This window comes from Gymnoscopelus microlampas (assembly GCF_963454915.1).
Source record: "Gymnoscopelus microlampas genome assembly, chromosome: 23".
NCBI classification, from domain to species: Eukaryota; Metazoa; Chordata; class Actinopteri; order Myctophiformes; family Myctophidae; genus Gymnoscopelus; species Gymnoscopelus microlampas.
In genome coordinates, this window is record NC_139960.1 from 20,843,092 (window position 1) to 20,857,803 (window position 14,712).

Consider the following 14,712-nt stretch of genomic DNA (forward strand, 5'->3'; position numbering starts at 1 on the left):
GCAAAGTAACTAACTAAAGCTGTCAAATAACTGTAGTGCAGTAAAAGTTCAATAGTTGCCTCTGAGAGTAGAAGTAAAAGTAATGAAAGGGAAATACTCTAGTAAAGTAAAAAACATCCTCAAATGTGTACTTAAGTACAGTACTGGAGTACATGTACTTAGTTACTTTCCACCACTGCCTATGAGTCCTGACATTGGTAGCCTACCACTGGCTAGACAGAGCGGCGCAGTGAACGCATGCAGGTCCTGACCTGGGCTACAGCCGCCGGTGGAATCAACCTGACCTTATGTTGACATATAGGCCTAATATGAGATCAAGTTTGAATTGAATCCTCCCTCCCTGAGATGATGTTATTTTCTGAAATGTTCATGAAATGTAATTAAAAAAAAAAACTCTGATCAGGCTAGTATAGGCTAATTAATTACTACATTTAATTTAAATCCACAAATGAGGCCGCAGCGACCGGTCAGACGCGACGCGAGTCACTTGTGACCATTCATCAGATGTGCAGTGGTGCAAAGTAACTCATTTACTCATTTAAGGAATACAGTACTACATTTAAGTACTGTTATAAACTTTTGAGGTATTTTTTTTACTTTACCTGGAGTATTTCCAATTTTCGGTACTTTTACTTCTACTCCATTACATCTCAGAGGCAAATATTATGCTTTTACTCCATTATTTGAAAACTTGACTAGTTACTGACTAGATTTGGATTATTATTACAAAACATATAGTAACCACTTCAGCTCTACATTTCGGCAATTTGAAAATAGCAGATCTGCAAGCCCACAATGCCTTGCATCATGACACATTGTGAGCTTAGATCTGCTATTTTCAAAAGATTTTTTATACTTTTTATATAAAAGTTGTTTTTCATGTCAAGGACCCCCAAATGCACACACATTAGCCCGCGGACGCCATTTGAAAATGTATGCCATGCAGGAACCCCCATAAGAGACGATTTTTTTTTGCGGCTATAGCAGTGATTCTCAACCGTTTTAATTCCAAGCACCTCCCAGCATTTATAGCCATCAGACGGACCAAAATGTATACCATTTTGATCTCTATCAGTCATTTGGTTGGGGACCCCCTGGAACCCCATCAAGGAACCCTGGGGGTCCCCGGACCCCACTTTGAGAACCACTGCTTTAGCCTACTGTGTGAGTGTAGCCCTGCCCTCCTATACCACTAGAGGATAGTGTTGACTGTCATAAGAGATGGCTTTACTTTTTATTATTATCATTTTTAAATCTATCGATCAGCTGTGAAAGAAGAATGATTTAATACCCAGACTGAAAAGCAAACAACAAACAAACAATAGCATGGAGCTCATCACCAGTGGCACTGGTGGTACTGTATTTAGGTACAATTTTGAGGTATGTTTTACTTTACTGGAGCATTTCCAATTTTCTGTACTAGGCCTACTCCACTACAGCTCAAAGGCAAATATTGTACTTTTTACACCACTACAATTATTTGAAAACTTTAGTTACTAGTCTAGTACCTATACTTTTTAGATTTTGATTACAAAAATTACATTAAATACTTCAGACCTATGTATAGGCTATTTGAAAGCCGATCTACAAGCTCACATCGTGTAGCTTTGCAAACTGTTAACAACGTATCCAATCAATCAATCAATCAATCAATCAATCAATCAATCAATCAATCAATCAATCAATCAATCAATCAATCAATCAATCAATCAATCAACCAACCAGAACCTGTTACTGTCTGAGCGGACCAGAACCACTCAACAACTTGCTGGATAGAAGTGATCGATTCTTTTATCAGTCCCTTCACTTGCAGCCATGCCGTTATCACTGGCACAGTGGCACTGCGAGTAATTCAATATAAAACAGTCAGCCCCCCCCATACCCCCCCTAGTATCTTACATTACAATATAATGTTATATCGAACCGCATAGCTATAGCCAGTGGTGGAAAAAGTAGGCTACTCAAATGTTTTACTTAAGCATCACTTCTGCAATGTAGAAATACTCTGCTATACATGTAACAAAAATGTACTTACAAGTACAAAAGTATTCGCTTCGAAATATACTTAAAGTTCCAAAAGTAAAAGTACTCGTTATGCAGAATGTCCTGTTTCACAAGTTATCATTATGTCTAAAATTTCAATTCAATGTCATATTAGGGTGCGTTTGGAAATGCGCACTGGGAGCGCACTCGTATAAGTTTGTATTGGCCAGTGCGCTCAGTGCTTAATATGTTGTGTGCCTATACCAAATTTGCTCTTGAGTTAATTCAATATATATAAAGACTAATACCATTACAACTGGACAACCCCAGTGCGCATGAAAATCAGTGGTGTAAACTGTAAAGTAAGTACATTTACTCAAGTACTAGTACAAGTTTGAGGTAGTGCAGGCTACTTTTTCTTTCCCATGTCAATACTTTTACTTCTGCTCCACTACATCTCAGAGACAAATATTGTACTTGTACTCAACTACTATCTGAAAACTTTAGTTACTAGTTATTTCGATTATTATTTAAAAAAAACATACATTAACCACTTCAAGCCGAGCTTATTTGAAAATAGCCGATCTAAAAGCTCGGCATCGTGAGCTTAGATCTGTTATTTTCCAAAGGACTTTCAACATTTGGAAACTTGTGAAATGGGACAATAATGGGTGCATAATGAGTACTTTTTACTTTTAGTACTTAAGTACATTTAGATGCCAATATACTTTTGTACTTTTACTCAAGTCAATTTTGAATACTGGTATCCTACTTTTACTGTAACAGAGTATTTCTACATTGTGGTATTGCTACTTTTACCAGTACAAAATGTGCACTTCTTGCACCACTGATAAAGACTAATACCATTACAGCTGGACAACCCCCAAATAATGTTGTGTAACACATGAAAGGCTGCTCTATAGGCAGTGGCTTCCGACTCGTGTCGTGCAGTGGTGGAACAACTACTCACATTTGTTTACTTGAGTAAAAGTATCAAGCAATGTAGAAAACACTCAAGTAACCGTCCGGAATTGAAAATGTACTTGAATCAAAGTACAAAAGTATTGGTATCAAAATGTACTTAAAGTACCAAAAGTAGAAAGTAGGCTTCTCATTATAGAGAATGTCCCATTCCACAAGTTTTCAAATAAAATGTATACAAATCTTTTGAAAATAGCAGATCTATACAGGCTAACAATGCATGATATCACTACGCATTTTGAGCTTGTAGTCAGGAGATAATAGCTATATAATTGTAGTGGAGTAAAAGTACAATATTTGCCTCTGATATGTAGTGAAGTAGAAGTAAAAGTAGGCCATAGAAAAATGAAAATGCTAAGTTTTTTTTAATAATAAGTACAAAAATCCTCAAAATGGTACTTAAGTACAGTACAGTACTTGAGTAAATATACTTAGTTACTTTACACCACTGCTACGGAGTAACAGTATTAAACGAGGTTTAGGAGCGACAGAGGGGTGGGTGGGGACTCCACTCCAGCATTCTATTTATAATTGTAACAGTATTTCTTGTAACAGAGTGACTCAGATCATTTCTAAACTGCAGTAGGCCTATACTGATACTTTTACTTAGGTAAAACATTTGAGTACTTCTTCCACCATTGGGGGTGGGTGGGGAGGGACTCCACTCCAGCATTCTATTTATAATTGGCCGAACAAATTTTGCAACTGCAACTGAAAGGTCAATGAAGGAGTTGGCTTGAAAAAATATGTGCAGATCTGCGGACATGCGCAGACGAGAGATGCCATATTGGAAGGAGGATATTGAAGGGTTGCCATGTCCGCTTATTATAAGCGACTTTGGGCTTGTTTTTCTCTAAAGTTGCTTGTTTGTTTGTTTGTTTGTTTGTTTGTTTGATTGATTGATTGATTGATTGATTGAATACTTTATTAACAATTTGCCAACAAAAAACACAGAAATTACAGTTCTATACAAAAGGATGCTAAAAGGTTTTAAAACAGCACTAAAGCTTGTTTCCCTTGGGGTCCATCCACATCATGATTTGTGTGCGTGGGGATCTCATTTTAAACAAGCTTAGTGCTTCTTTCTGCTTTATGAGTTTTCAAAGTAGACCTTGTATTGTGAATTGTACTTCCATGTACTGTTTCTCATGTCTCACTAAATAAAGTACATCAATCAATCCATCAAGTCCATGTGTATTTAATTCATCGAAACATTTAATGACAGACAAATATACAATAGGCTACTATGCAAAAACATCATATAAAGGAGTAGTAATCAAAAAGAAAAATATATACAGTAAAGGCTTGGACTTTTTACAGGGGCCAGTTCCAAATTTTAGCAAACATAAGTGCTCTTTTAGAGCAGTTTTGAAGGAGAGTAAGGATTCACACTTTTTTATGCCTGTTGGTAGGGCATTCTACATTTGGGTGGCATAGCAGTACTAACCAAATCTGTGTTGAAAGTGATTTTGTGGAGCTCCCTCTGGTGTTGTGTTTGTGGACGTCACTGACACTGACGTTTTTGAAGTAGTTTGACAGGTAGGCTACATGTCTTTGTGATTTAGTGTATCTTGTAGACCAATTGCAAGTTGCTGTACTCTGTCCTCTACCCTGACCCTGAGCCAGCCCACCCTAGCAAAATGAGCAGGGGTTAGATGAGTTGTAGGTGTGAGCTTGTAGATCGACTATTTTCAATGTATATGCCCTAGGTTTAAAGTGATAAAGTGTTTAAAGTAACGGCCTAGTAGTGCCCTGTAGTTGCTTCTTTTTGGCATGTTCTCCTAGACCTGATTGCTTGTTTCTCTCTCAAAACCTGGCAACGCTGATTGGAAGGAGGATGTGTGTGAGTCTTAGTGCAGCAGCAGCTGAAACACGTCGCTCCGCCGTCGGATCCGAGGCTCTGCTATACTGTAGCGAACCACCGCGGGGAAGGGGAAAAAAACACGCGAAAAAAACACGATCAAGGTAGGACAGGTGACACGTTCCACGTCTCTTTATGCGCTGGTCGCGATCCGAACCCGATCTGCGCGGTTCTCTGGACGCCACGGGCTCCGAGAGAGTTTTTTCCCGCAGTTGAAGTGCTGCTCCGATCCTCCGAGGCGGTTTCTGTAGAAACAGAAACACTAGAGCTCACAGACCAGCCAGCCCAGCCAACTTGTTCAAAGTGTTTTAATTATAGCTCTCAGAAACACTGACTCGTGGCACTTTCGATAACATTGTTGGCCGCATATTTGTATCCTTCATTGCTGTGTGTGTTGTATAATTAATTAAGTTGGGAAACTTTAGTTTTTAAAATAGGCATCTTGTTTTTCTGCATTTATCACATCTCCCATCAGGCCAAACAGATCCATATATATATAGGCCTATTAAACTGAAATATCGTTTCAACACGTTTAGTGGAATATCAATTTTACTTGATGTTATAACTAAAGTTCTTATTCTTGCAATTTGATTATAATTAACTCGTTGTCATCACGTGTGAAGGTGAGTCATTTAGTTGTTTCCCCCACATATAGGTGCGTAAAAGGCATCGGAAAATACCGGACATTTTTGCCAAAATGTCAACACTTTCTTTCAACATGGCGGGTTATTATGGGCTGAAAAACTGCACACCCAAATCTTTGTGGAAGGAAAAAATAAAACCATGCGATATAGCGAGATATTTCTTATCTCTTTTTATGCACATACACGAGCTGTAATGAATTAGATCTAAAGTGTGCATTCGGCGACTCCGTGGGAGTTTTTTTCCGTTGCAATTTTGAGTGTGTGCAAAGTACATGAGCGACTGTGCCAAACACACACACACACACACACACACACACACACACACACACACACACATGACACACACAGCATGGAGTGTATGGGAAACACCCTTTATGTGTGCTCTTACATTTCCTCTTTCACTTTGATCATTCATTGCTGTGCCAGGGACCCCCACCCCCCGACACACACACAAGATTTGTGTTGTTAAAATGTTTTTTAAAAATGATTCCAAAATTACCTGCTTTTTTTTCTCAAGATATTTTTTTTCTATGTTTTGGGGAAAATGGCAGATCTACAAGCTCACAACGCGTTGTGAGCTTGTAGATCGGCTATTATCAAGTCGCTTCTTTATGGGCTTTTCATTGACCATTATTCTTCTATTGCTGAGCTGTAATAGTATAGTCTATATGTCGGGGATGTCTTGACTATTTCAAAATGACCCGAAATTAGATTGAATCCAGCGTTTTTTTCTTTTCACCTTGTGTTTGCGATACGTTGATTTTTCAAGATTATTCTTTTTTGGAAAATAGCAGATCTACAAGCTCACAGCAACGCCTTGTGAGCTTGTAGATTGGCTATTTTCAAATAGCCGTATATAGCCACGCAGACACGCAGTAGTAGCCTGTCATGATACAATGTTTCCAGTTCATTGTTTGAGTGTTTGAGGCTATATATGGCAAATGTTTAATGATTAAGTTGATAATTAGGTTATAAACCGCGCATATCTGTTTAATTATTAATTTTTGTGTGCATGATGGACCGTCTGTATAGCCTAAATCCTGGGTTTAGCTTTGCATTATTCCCGTGGATTATTCCTCCTCGAGATTAAAATTCGTCACCATAATGAGCTGAAACAGTAAAGCCATGTTATATGGGATCATCATCAGCCAGCTTTCATCTGCAATGGATAAATCGTATATATGGAGTTCGTTTTGCTCCCCAAAAAAAGAAGCACGATTTATTTCCATAGTGGTGTCTGTTTGTGACTGTGAATGGGGCTGGTTGGTTCAGAAGCTCAAAGCTGTATAATAAGGTATAGCTTGATATAAAAACGTCCTCTTTTGGGGAAAATTGATAACTTTGTCATTTGGGGGGAAAAAATCATCAGATCATTCAAAATCATATCATTACAGTAGCTATCCCGAATTTCATGTCAAGGACCCCCACATTAATATATATTTGTAGACCCAACCTTCTGAAAATATTTTGTGCCAGAGAGAGACCCTCATACAAGATTTTGTGGATTTGAAGATATTCCTAAATTTTCACTTTTTCAAGATTCAAGATTTTTCTTTGAAAATAGCAGATCTACAAGCTCAGAACGCGCGTTGAGCTTGTAGATCGGCTATTTTCCAATAGCCAATGTATATAGGGTTAGAGTGCTCATGTCATGGATACTGATGAATAGGTAGCCTCATGCTCTGTCTGTTGAGCAAATATTGATGATTTTTCGCCCATCGGCTGTTTGTTCCCTTTGTTATCGTTTCGTAAAAAAAAGAAAAATACACTGTCACTATCTTTTGTACATTTTTTAAGAAAGGCATCAACTTATTAAATAGCTATATTTCATATGACAATTAAAGTCAAGCTCAGCTGCCCAGAAGCCTTTTACCAACACCATTGGGTCACATGAACTCCACATCATCTTAAAATTCGGACCTAAAGACAAACAGACAGTTTTCACAGCAACAATGGAATGTGTCACACACTTCTAATAACAACTTGTTCCCAGACATTTATGCTTAAATAAAGGTTTTGGGCTGAAGCGAGGGAGTTGCCCTGGAGCATGCTTGCTCTTCCATTTCATTGTTTTCCCTCATGGCCTTTAACTCTGTGTATTATTGGCTGCCTGGGGCGGTTTCTGTTTGCACTTCACTCCTTTATTCTGGCCAATTGATCTCAATGACTGTCAAAAATGGTTACACTTGGGTAATAGACTGACAGGCTGCATTGGAGTGGACACATAAACATGACTTAATTAAGAAAACAGTAATTAAGATGAGTAAACACTAAACAGTAGTCAAATTGTCACATGTCCTGTTACCTAGGAGAACTAGGCTAACCCCTCGATGGGTCTAAAAGACAATTACACAATAGGAGGTATTCCTAACTCCACACAATTGTAGCTAATCTATTAATGCCTCCAATTAGATCTTTAGTATGGCAGAGTAAAGGCAGAAGGATAGCCCAGCACCCTAATGAGGGGCTACTCAATCAATCAATAAATAAAAAACTCAGCTCTCTCCTCAATCTGGATAGAAATGACCCGTGTTTGAGATTATCTCTTCCAGACCAGTTAATCCCCGCATGGTGCTCAATCTGGGCTGTACTCTGGGATGCTCTAGTCCAGGGGTCTTCAACAGGGGGTCCGGGACCCCTAGGGGGTCCTCAGAGCTACTATAGGGGGTCCGCCAAATCTTTGTGTGATAGGACTTAGTTTTTTTTACATTAACAACTTGAACCCTTGAATTCCTTTTCTGAGGGGAACATTAGCCGAAAATAGCAGATCTATAAGCTCTCAACACCTCGCGCTGCGAGGCGTTGCGAGCTTATAGATCGGCTATTTTTAGCAAAGAGGCTATAGGTGTAGAGGGAAAAAAGAGTAAAAAAAAACTTTAATCTGAAACACAATTTTATACAATATAGAGTAGGGGGTCCCTGCTTCATCTCTCTCTCAGCTAGGGGGTCCTTGGCCTGAAAACGTTGAAGACCCCCTGCTCTAGTCCAACAGGCTTCATTCAATTTATCACTGATAGTGGATGAAAATACCTTACATTTAATACAGTTAACAGTTTCTGAGGGACGAAGTGAATCGACCTTATTCTCAGACTGATGCCCTCAGAATTTATAAACACTGTCATTTCTGTAGATTGTCTTCTTTTTCCACCTCTAAGTTTAGGAAACTTGCAAAACCTGTACAGGATACGTAAGATAAAACATTGAAAATCACCAATATTGTAGTATGTTTGGACTCAATATTTATTGTTTGTGGGGACATTAAATGGTTAAAAATGAATGTTTACGGGGGGTTTTGGGCTTTCGGGCTCTTCAACTTAATCACTTTTATTTGATTCTTCTTTTTATTTTGTTACTTATCCCATACAGTAGTTTCCAGGTGGTCCCCTGAGTATAGCCCCATGAGAACCTTCTATAGAAGTGGCTCTCAAAAGATTTTCAGGTCAAGATTCCCCAAATTGATATGTGAAAAGATTTAGTGCCACGGACCCCAATTAGAGAACACTTTAAGATCTACAAGCTCAAAACGCGTGAGCTTGTATATTGGCTGTTTTCGAACATGGGGCTTAAGTGTTTTCAACTGTTCCTCATTTTGCTGGGGACCCCCTGGAACCCCCTCAAGGACCCCACTTTGAGAACCATTGTTCTATAGCCCGGCTCTTCATGCTGTTTACACAGGGCTTCACACCCATTTGATTTGACTGTCTTTTGATGAGCTTTAATGAGCTCAGTGTGGAGTGCTTAATCAAGGTCGCGCACCGATGACAGCGTGCGTCAATGGGAAATGACGATTGTAGGACCATTTAGGCAAGAAGTACTGATAGGCAGAGGGGAGGAGGGCAGGGGAATGGCGTCATGTGAGCCAAATTAGCTCTGCTTGTTGTTTACGCAAGGGATGTGTGCTGGAATCACTGTGGGACAGAGGGGGTGGACACGCTCAGGAGATTGAAGAGTGTAGCTATACGCGGCTAGGAGACAGCTTTGAAGGCATGACTCAGGGATGTGATTTACTGTACTTTACATTTATTTTGTCAACATTTCTTTGTTTGCTTTCTTTTTTCCTCTCAATGTTCTACCTACGCAGTAAAATCCTCAGTGTTAGTTTATCCATTTGTAACTCCTAGTGTACAAAATGAGTACCTTTGTGCATTGTCAGAGTTAAATCAACACTGAGGACATTGCAGTGTACTGCCATCTACCATTTTCTATCATTTATGATTTTATGTCCCTCATCAGTGGCCATCACACCTCCAATGAATGTTTCAGGTGATCCCTGCCCCTGTACCTTTTAGATTTTTATTTGAGATTGATATCTTCATGTGAAACTAAGCTTTCTTGCTTTAGCTTGATTTAATGATCGCCATGACCCAATGGTTTGCCTCAGAGTTAATTGCCAGGTTTGATGAAAGTAGGCACAAGTGTGTGAGTGTATGAATGACTCATGGTGGAGCCTGCTCATAACGCTAATAGAACCCTGGGAAAAACAGAAAGGGGGATGACACACAAGGTCTGTAGTTTCCAAGATGTTGATCATTGTGTATTGTTGGCTGCTGCAGTCCAATAATCAATTGGCAATCATTGTAATAAGCCAGCAATTGGATGAATATGTTGGCCTACATCTTCAGCTTTTGAAGTATAGTCACCTTTCAGTGCACTGTATTTTGTGCCATAATTTCTTGTCCTCTTAGAAAGCACATTTTCTAAACGTACTTTGACAGTAATTGCAGCATTATTACACCAGCCAGCAGCAGATCGCTGCCATGTGTTGTGCGGATTTTGGTAGTTGTGATAGGTTTTCTAATTATGGCATTGTGCCTGTTTTTTTGTTTTGTTTTGTAATTTCTCTGTGGTATCTTTTCAAAGCAGAGTAATTTGTCAGGCTGTAGTCTCGCTTGTGCTGTTCCTGTTTTTCTACTTTGTATTGCTCTGATTGGTTATCTTGTGGAGTTCTGCTGAGGCATGCAAATGCAGCCAGCCGGCAGATGATATGCACACAGAGATATTACACTTAACTCAAGATACAAGAGTCAAATTACAATGGAACAGAATAGACAGAATAGCTTTGCCAATGCTAAAATTTGGACTGAATATTAAATATTTGTTTGATAGACGTAAAAGGTGACGTTGATTTCAACCGCTTTAAAATCATATTTTTTCCTCTCTTCTTCGCCAAAGCATCGAGTGGTGGAGATGCAGTGACGGAGAACTGACTTCACGACTCTCAAAAGTTCAAAAGGAAGCGAAGGCTCAGGATGGCTCAGTCTGGCACTCAGGGCCGACCATTGGTCCTCGCTCCAGGGAAATCCCACTGCTCCACCAATGGGAAGGAAGAAGAGGTGCACACAGGTGAGGAACATTACCTGCATTGTAGTACTGTGTTGACCTGTGTGTGTGTGTGTGTGTGTGTGTGTGTGTGTGTGTGTGTGTGTGTGTGTGTGTGTGTGTGTGTGTGTGTGTGTGTGTGTGTGTGTGTGTGTGTGTGTGTGTGTGTGTGTGTGTGTGTGTGTGTGTGTGTGTGTGTGTGTTCAGCTCTACAAGGCTCTCCATATCAGGCTGGTAGAAAACGAGTCACAGATTAAATCCGGACTGGCTCCCAGGAATGAGTTCTTAGGGCTGACAACAGAGGGAAGACAATATACAAACGTGGTTTTACTGAAACTGACTCACTAAAACATGTATTTTTAATGCTTTTTATTCATTCATACTTTGTCTGTGTGTAATACTGCTGCTCCCACCAGCAGTGAGATGAATATCTAAAACTCAAATCTAGCATTGATTCAATCAAGAGTTCCTCTCCTCTCCCCTCACAGAGTCCCCAGCATGGATCAGCCTCAAAGCATGTGCACTTTCGCGCTTGCGCACGCGCACGTTCTCTCTCACACACTTACACTCACACTCACACTCACATTCACACTCAGACACAGACACAGACACACGCACACACACACACACACTTGCACATGAGAGCGGAAGACTGACACATTATACCTCCAAAGCGTCAGTCTCTCCAACGCAAAGTGAGCAATTCTCACCTTCATGAGACATTAGTGTCATTGTAAGACAGACTGCTCAGAACCAGGGCTTCTTGGATTACTGGAGCAAGCAACCCACACACACACATGCACGCGTAAACTCGCGCACACACGCACGCACGCACGCACACACACACGTAGGCCTGTCACAATAATTACATAATCGTCTAATCGTAATTATTTTATATAATCGCAATTATTTCGTCATATAATCGTCATAATCGTCATAATCAATTCCATGTTAAAAAATGTCATATGTTTTTAAAAAAATGTCAAAAATAGTGGAAATAGCAGATCTATAAGCTCAAAACGCGTCGCAGTGCGGCACGTTTTCGCCAACTTAAATTTGTAATCGTGACAGCCCTACACACACACGCACTCAGAACCCCTGCCATCAATCATACATTTTCAGAGAATAATTAACAAGACTTTAAAACTATGGTTGTCATTTGTCATCTTGTATATAGTGAGATACCATTTTTTGCAATTTGAAACGCGTCTCAGTGCGACGCGTTTTGAGCTTATAGATCGGCTATTTCCACTATTAATGTTTATTTTTAAGTATAAAGTCATTAGATATGTGTTATTTGTCATATCTGCCCTGTGCAACTTTTGTTTACGAAGGCTAAAATATTTTCTTTTTTTTATTAATAATGTTCCATTAATTTTGAACGACAGAAACGCAATTGAATCGTTAATCGCAATTATTTGAGTGATAATGAATCGGCAACTTAAATTTGTCATCGTGACAGCCCTACACACACACGCACTCAGAACCCCTGCCATCAATCATACATTTTCAGAGAATAATTAACAAGACTTTAAGACTATGGTTGTCAGTTGTCATCTTGTATATAGTGAGATACCATTTTTTGCAATTTTTTAAAACCTTTTAATATCTTTTTAAAATGTTACAAAAATGATTTCAAATCAGTGTAACTCATATGGAATATCCTCAATAAGGTGCAGATTCCATGGAGGAAGAGGCGGAGTTTAACTGGGAGGAGTACATGGAGGAGACCGGAGCCAGCCCCGCCCCTCACACCGCCTTCAAACATGTGAGTGACCACGTTAGATCTTCACCTCAAACTGAGATCCAAATCCTTTAAATACCACATAGAAGATAAGTGGTACATTTAGAAATCCCTTAACAATGTGTTTGTGAAACGGTGGCCCTGACAGTCCTTTCCTAATGCCATTGATTCGAGCATTCTCATTGGCTTAGCAACTTATTATGATTCACCTGTTGTTAGGTTGCCTTCGCTGCTCCGCACAAACAGGGAAATGCTGTCGAATGACGCACAGGGGCACAAATGCAGTGGTGGAAAGTAACTAAGTACATTTACTTAAGTACAATTTTGAGGTATTTGTACTTTACTTGAGTATTTCCAATTTCCAATACTTTTACTTCTACTGTACTACATCTCAGAGGCAAATATTGTACTTTTACTCCACTACAATTATTTGAAAACTTTAGTTACTAGATACTTTTCAGATCTAAATTATTATATTATGAAACATACTTTAACCACTTTAGGCCTATTTTATACCTAGACTATTTGAAAATAGCCGATCTACAAGCTCACAACGCGTCGCATCGCAACGCGTTCTGAGCTTGTAGATCTGCTATTTTCAAATATTTTAGTACTTTTACTTTTGGTACTTTACATTTTTATGCCAATACTTTTGTACTTTTACTCAAGTAAATTTTGAGTACTTTTTACACAACTGCACAAATGGCAATGACATACCGCAGATGAAATCATGCTTCCTTATTGTTTTGGTTTCTTTATGTCTCTGCATGTATTAGGTTACATCAGTGTTGATTTTGTTGACTAAAACAATGACGAAAAATGTTCGTCGACTACCTTTTTTCACTGACGAAAACTAAATAAAAACTGAATAAAAACTAAGCTGTGATGACTAAGACTAAATATATTGACAATTTCGTCAACAAATAAAATCTAGACTAAAATGTTAGTGAGTGAATAGTGGAGAGGAGATCCAGTAGAACTAAAAGACAAGTCATTTTATGTTTGGTTGCGCTCGGATGTTGTGCTCTGAAAATAGCCGATCTACAAGCTCACATCGCGTCGCGCTGCGACGCGTTGTGAGCTTGTAGATCGGCTATTTTCAGCATGCAACCAAGTGTAAAATCAGCCATAACGACGCCATCGAGGCACCGCCAACATACATTTTAGTTGACTAAATCAACTTTAGATTTAGTCGACTATAATCTTATGATATTTAGTCGAATAAAACTAGACTAAAACTAAAACATTTCAGATGACTAAAATATGACTGAAACTAAATGAAATTTTATTCAAAAGACTATGACTAAAACTAAATCAAAATCTGCTGTCAAAATCAACACTGCATCATGTACACGTAATAGATTGAAGAGCGAAAATCTGGGCTCAGTATGTCCTTGTGGTTCCCGTGCTAAAGACAAAAACAACAGGCCGCGCTGCGCACAAAGTGGCATGTGAAAATTTGCCAGCTTGCAGCCACATTTTAACATTTAATGAAGTCCTCTGAAGTGTCAGCAGACATTTTATCAAATTTAGCTTGATGTGATTGTGAATGACTCTATTACCAAAATACTGTAGCTGAGGGGCATTGGATCCATTATCACGTTACATCACAGGAATCAGCCAGATGGGGCGAGCAATGGTTGACCCTGGAGGTGCAGGTCTTTATCTACCTCAGCTGAAAACTGTATTTGACTGTAGTCCTGAGGGCGTGGCTGTCTGCCCCTATGAAGCTCACAGCATGCCGCTCTGGGCTTTGCTAAGGTCGGATGTGCTAGTCATTCAACAGAGGACGTAAATGCATCTTTCAGCGGCTTGCATCAGTGCAACTGCTAAATGTGACGCTAACGAGGAGGAGATTAGACTACGTGTATTTTAGGAAACGCACGCTCGTGTCGGACAAACCGTGTACTTGGCCGTTTGAATGCTGCCGTTCTCTCGGGGCGGCTAAATTGCTTTGTTGGTACAGTAAGTGGATTGACTTACTGGGAAAAGACCATGAATTCCCCAGAAAAACTGCAATAGGCTTTCCCATCTCTCTCTCTCTTTCTCTATTTCTCTCTAATTCTCTCTCTCTCTAATTCTCTCTCTCTCTCTCTCTCTCTCTCTCTCTCTCTCTCTCTCTCTCTCTCTCTCTCTCTCTCTCTCTCTCTCTCTCTCTCTCTCTCTCTCTCTCTCTCTCT

General features: G+C 39.5%; 1 protein-coding gene across 5 annotated transcripts in view; it reads left to right on the forward strand.

The window, feature by feature from the left end:
* The first annotated feature begins 4,808 nt into the window (after nucleotides 1-4,808).
* sfmbt2 (Scm like with four mbt domains 2) overlaps nucleotides 4,809-14,712 on the forward strand; it is a 37,762-nt gene continuing 27,858 nt past the window's right edge. For 4 of the 5 annotated variants that reach the window (XM_084049363.1, XM_084049366.1, XM_084049365.1 and 1 more), the window contains exons 1-3: nucleotides 4,809-4,929; nucleotides 10,642-10,812; nucleotides 12,462-12,556. In XM_084049363.1, coding sequence (XP_083905489.1) covers nucleotides 10,719-10,812; nucleotides 12,462-12,556 — 189 coding nt within the window. In that variant the 5' untranslated portion in view covers nucleotides 4,809-4,929; nucleotides 10,642-10,718. The remainder of the gene's footprint in view (nucleotides 4,930-10,641; nucleotides 10,813-12,461; nucleotides 12,557-14,712) is intronic. The other variant, XM_084049364.1, reaches the window with a different exon arrangement.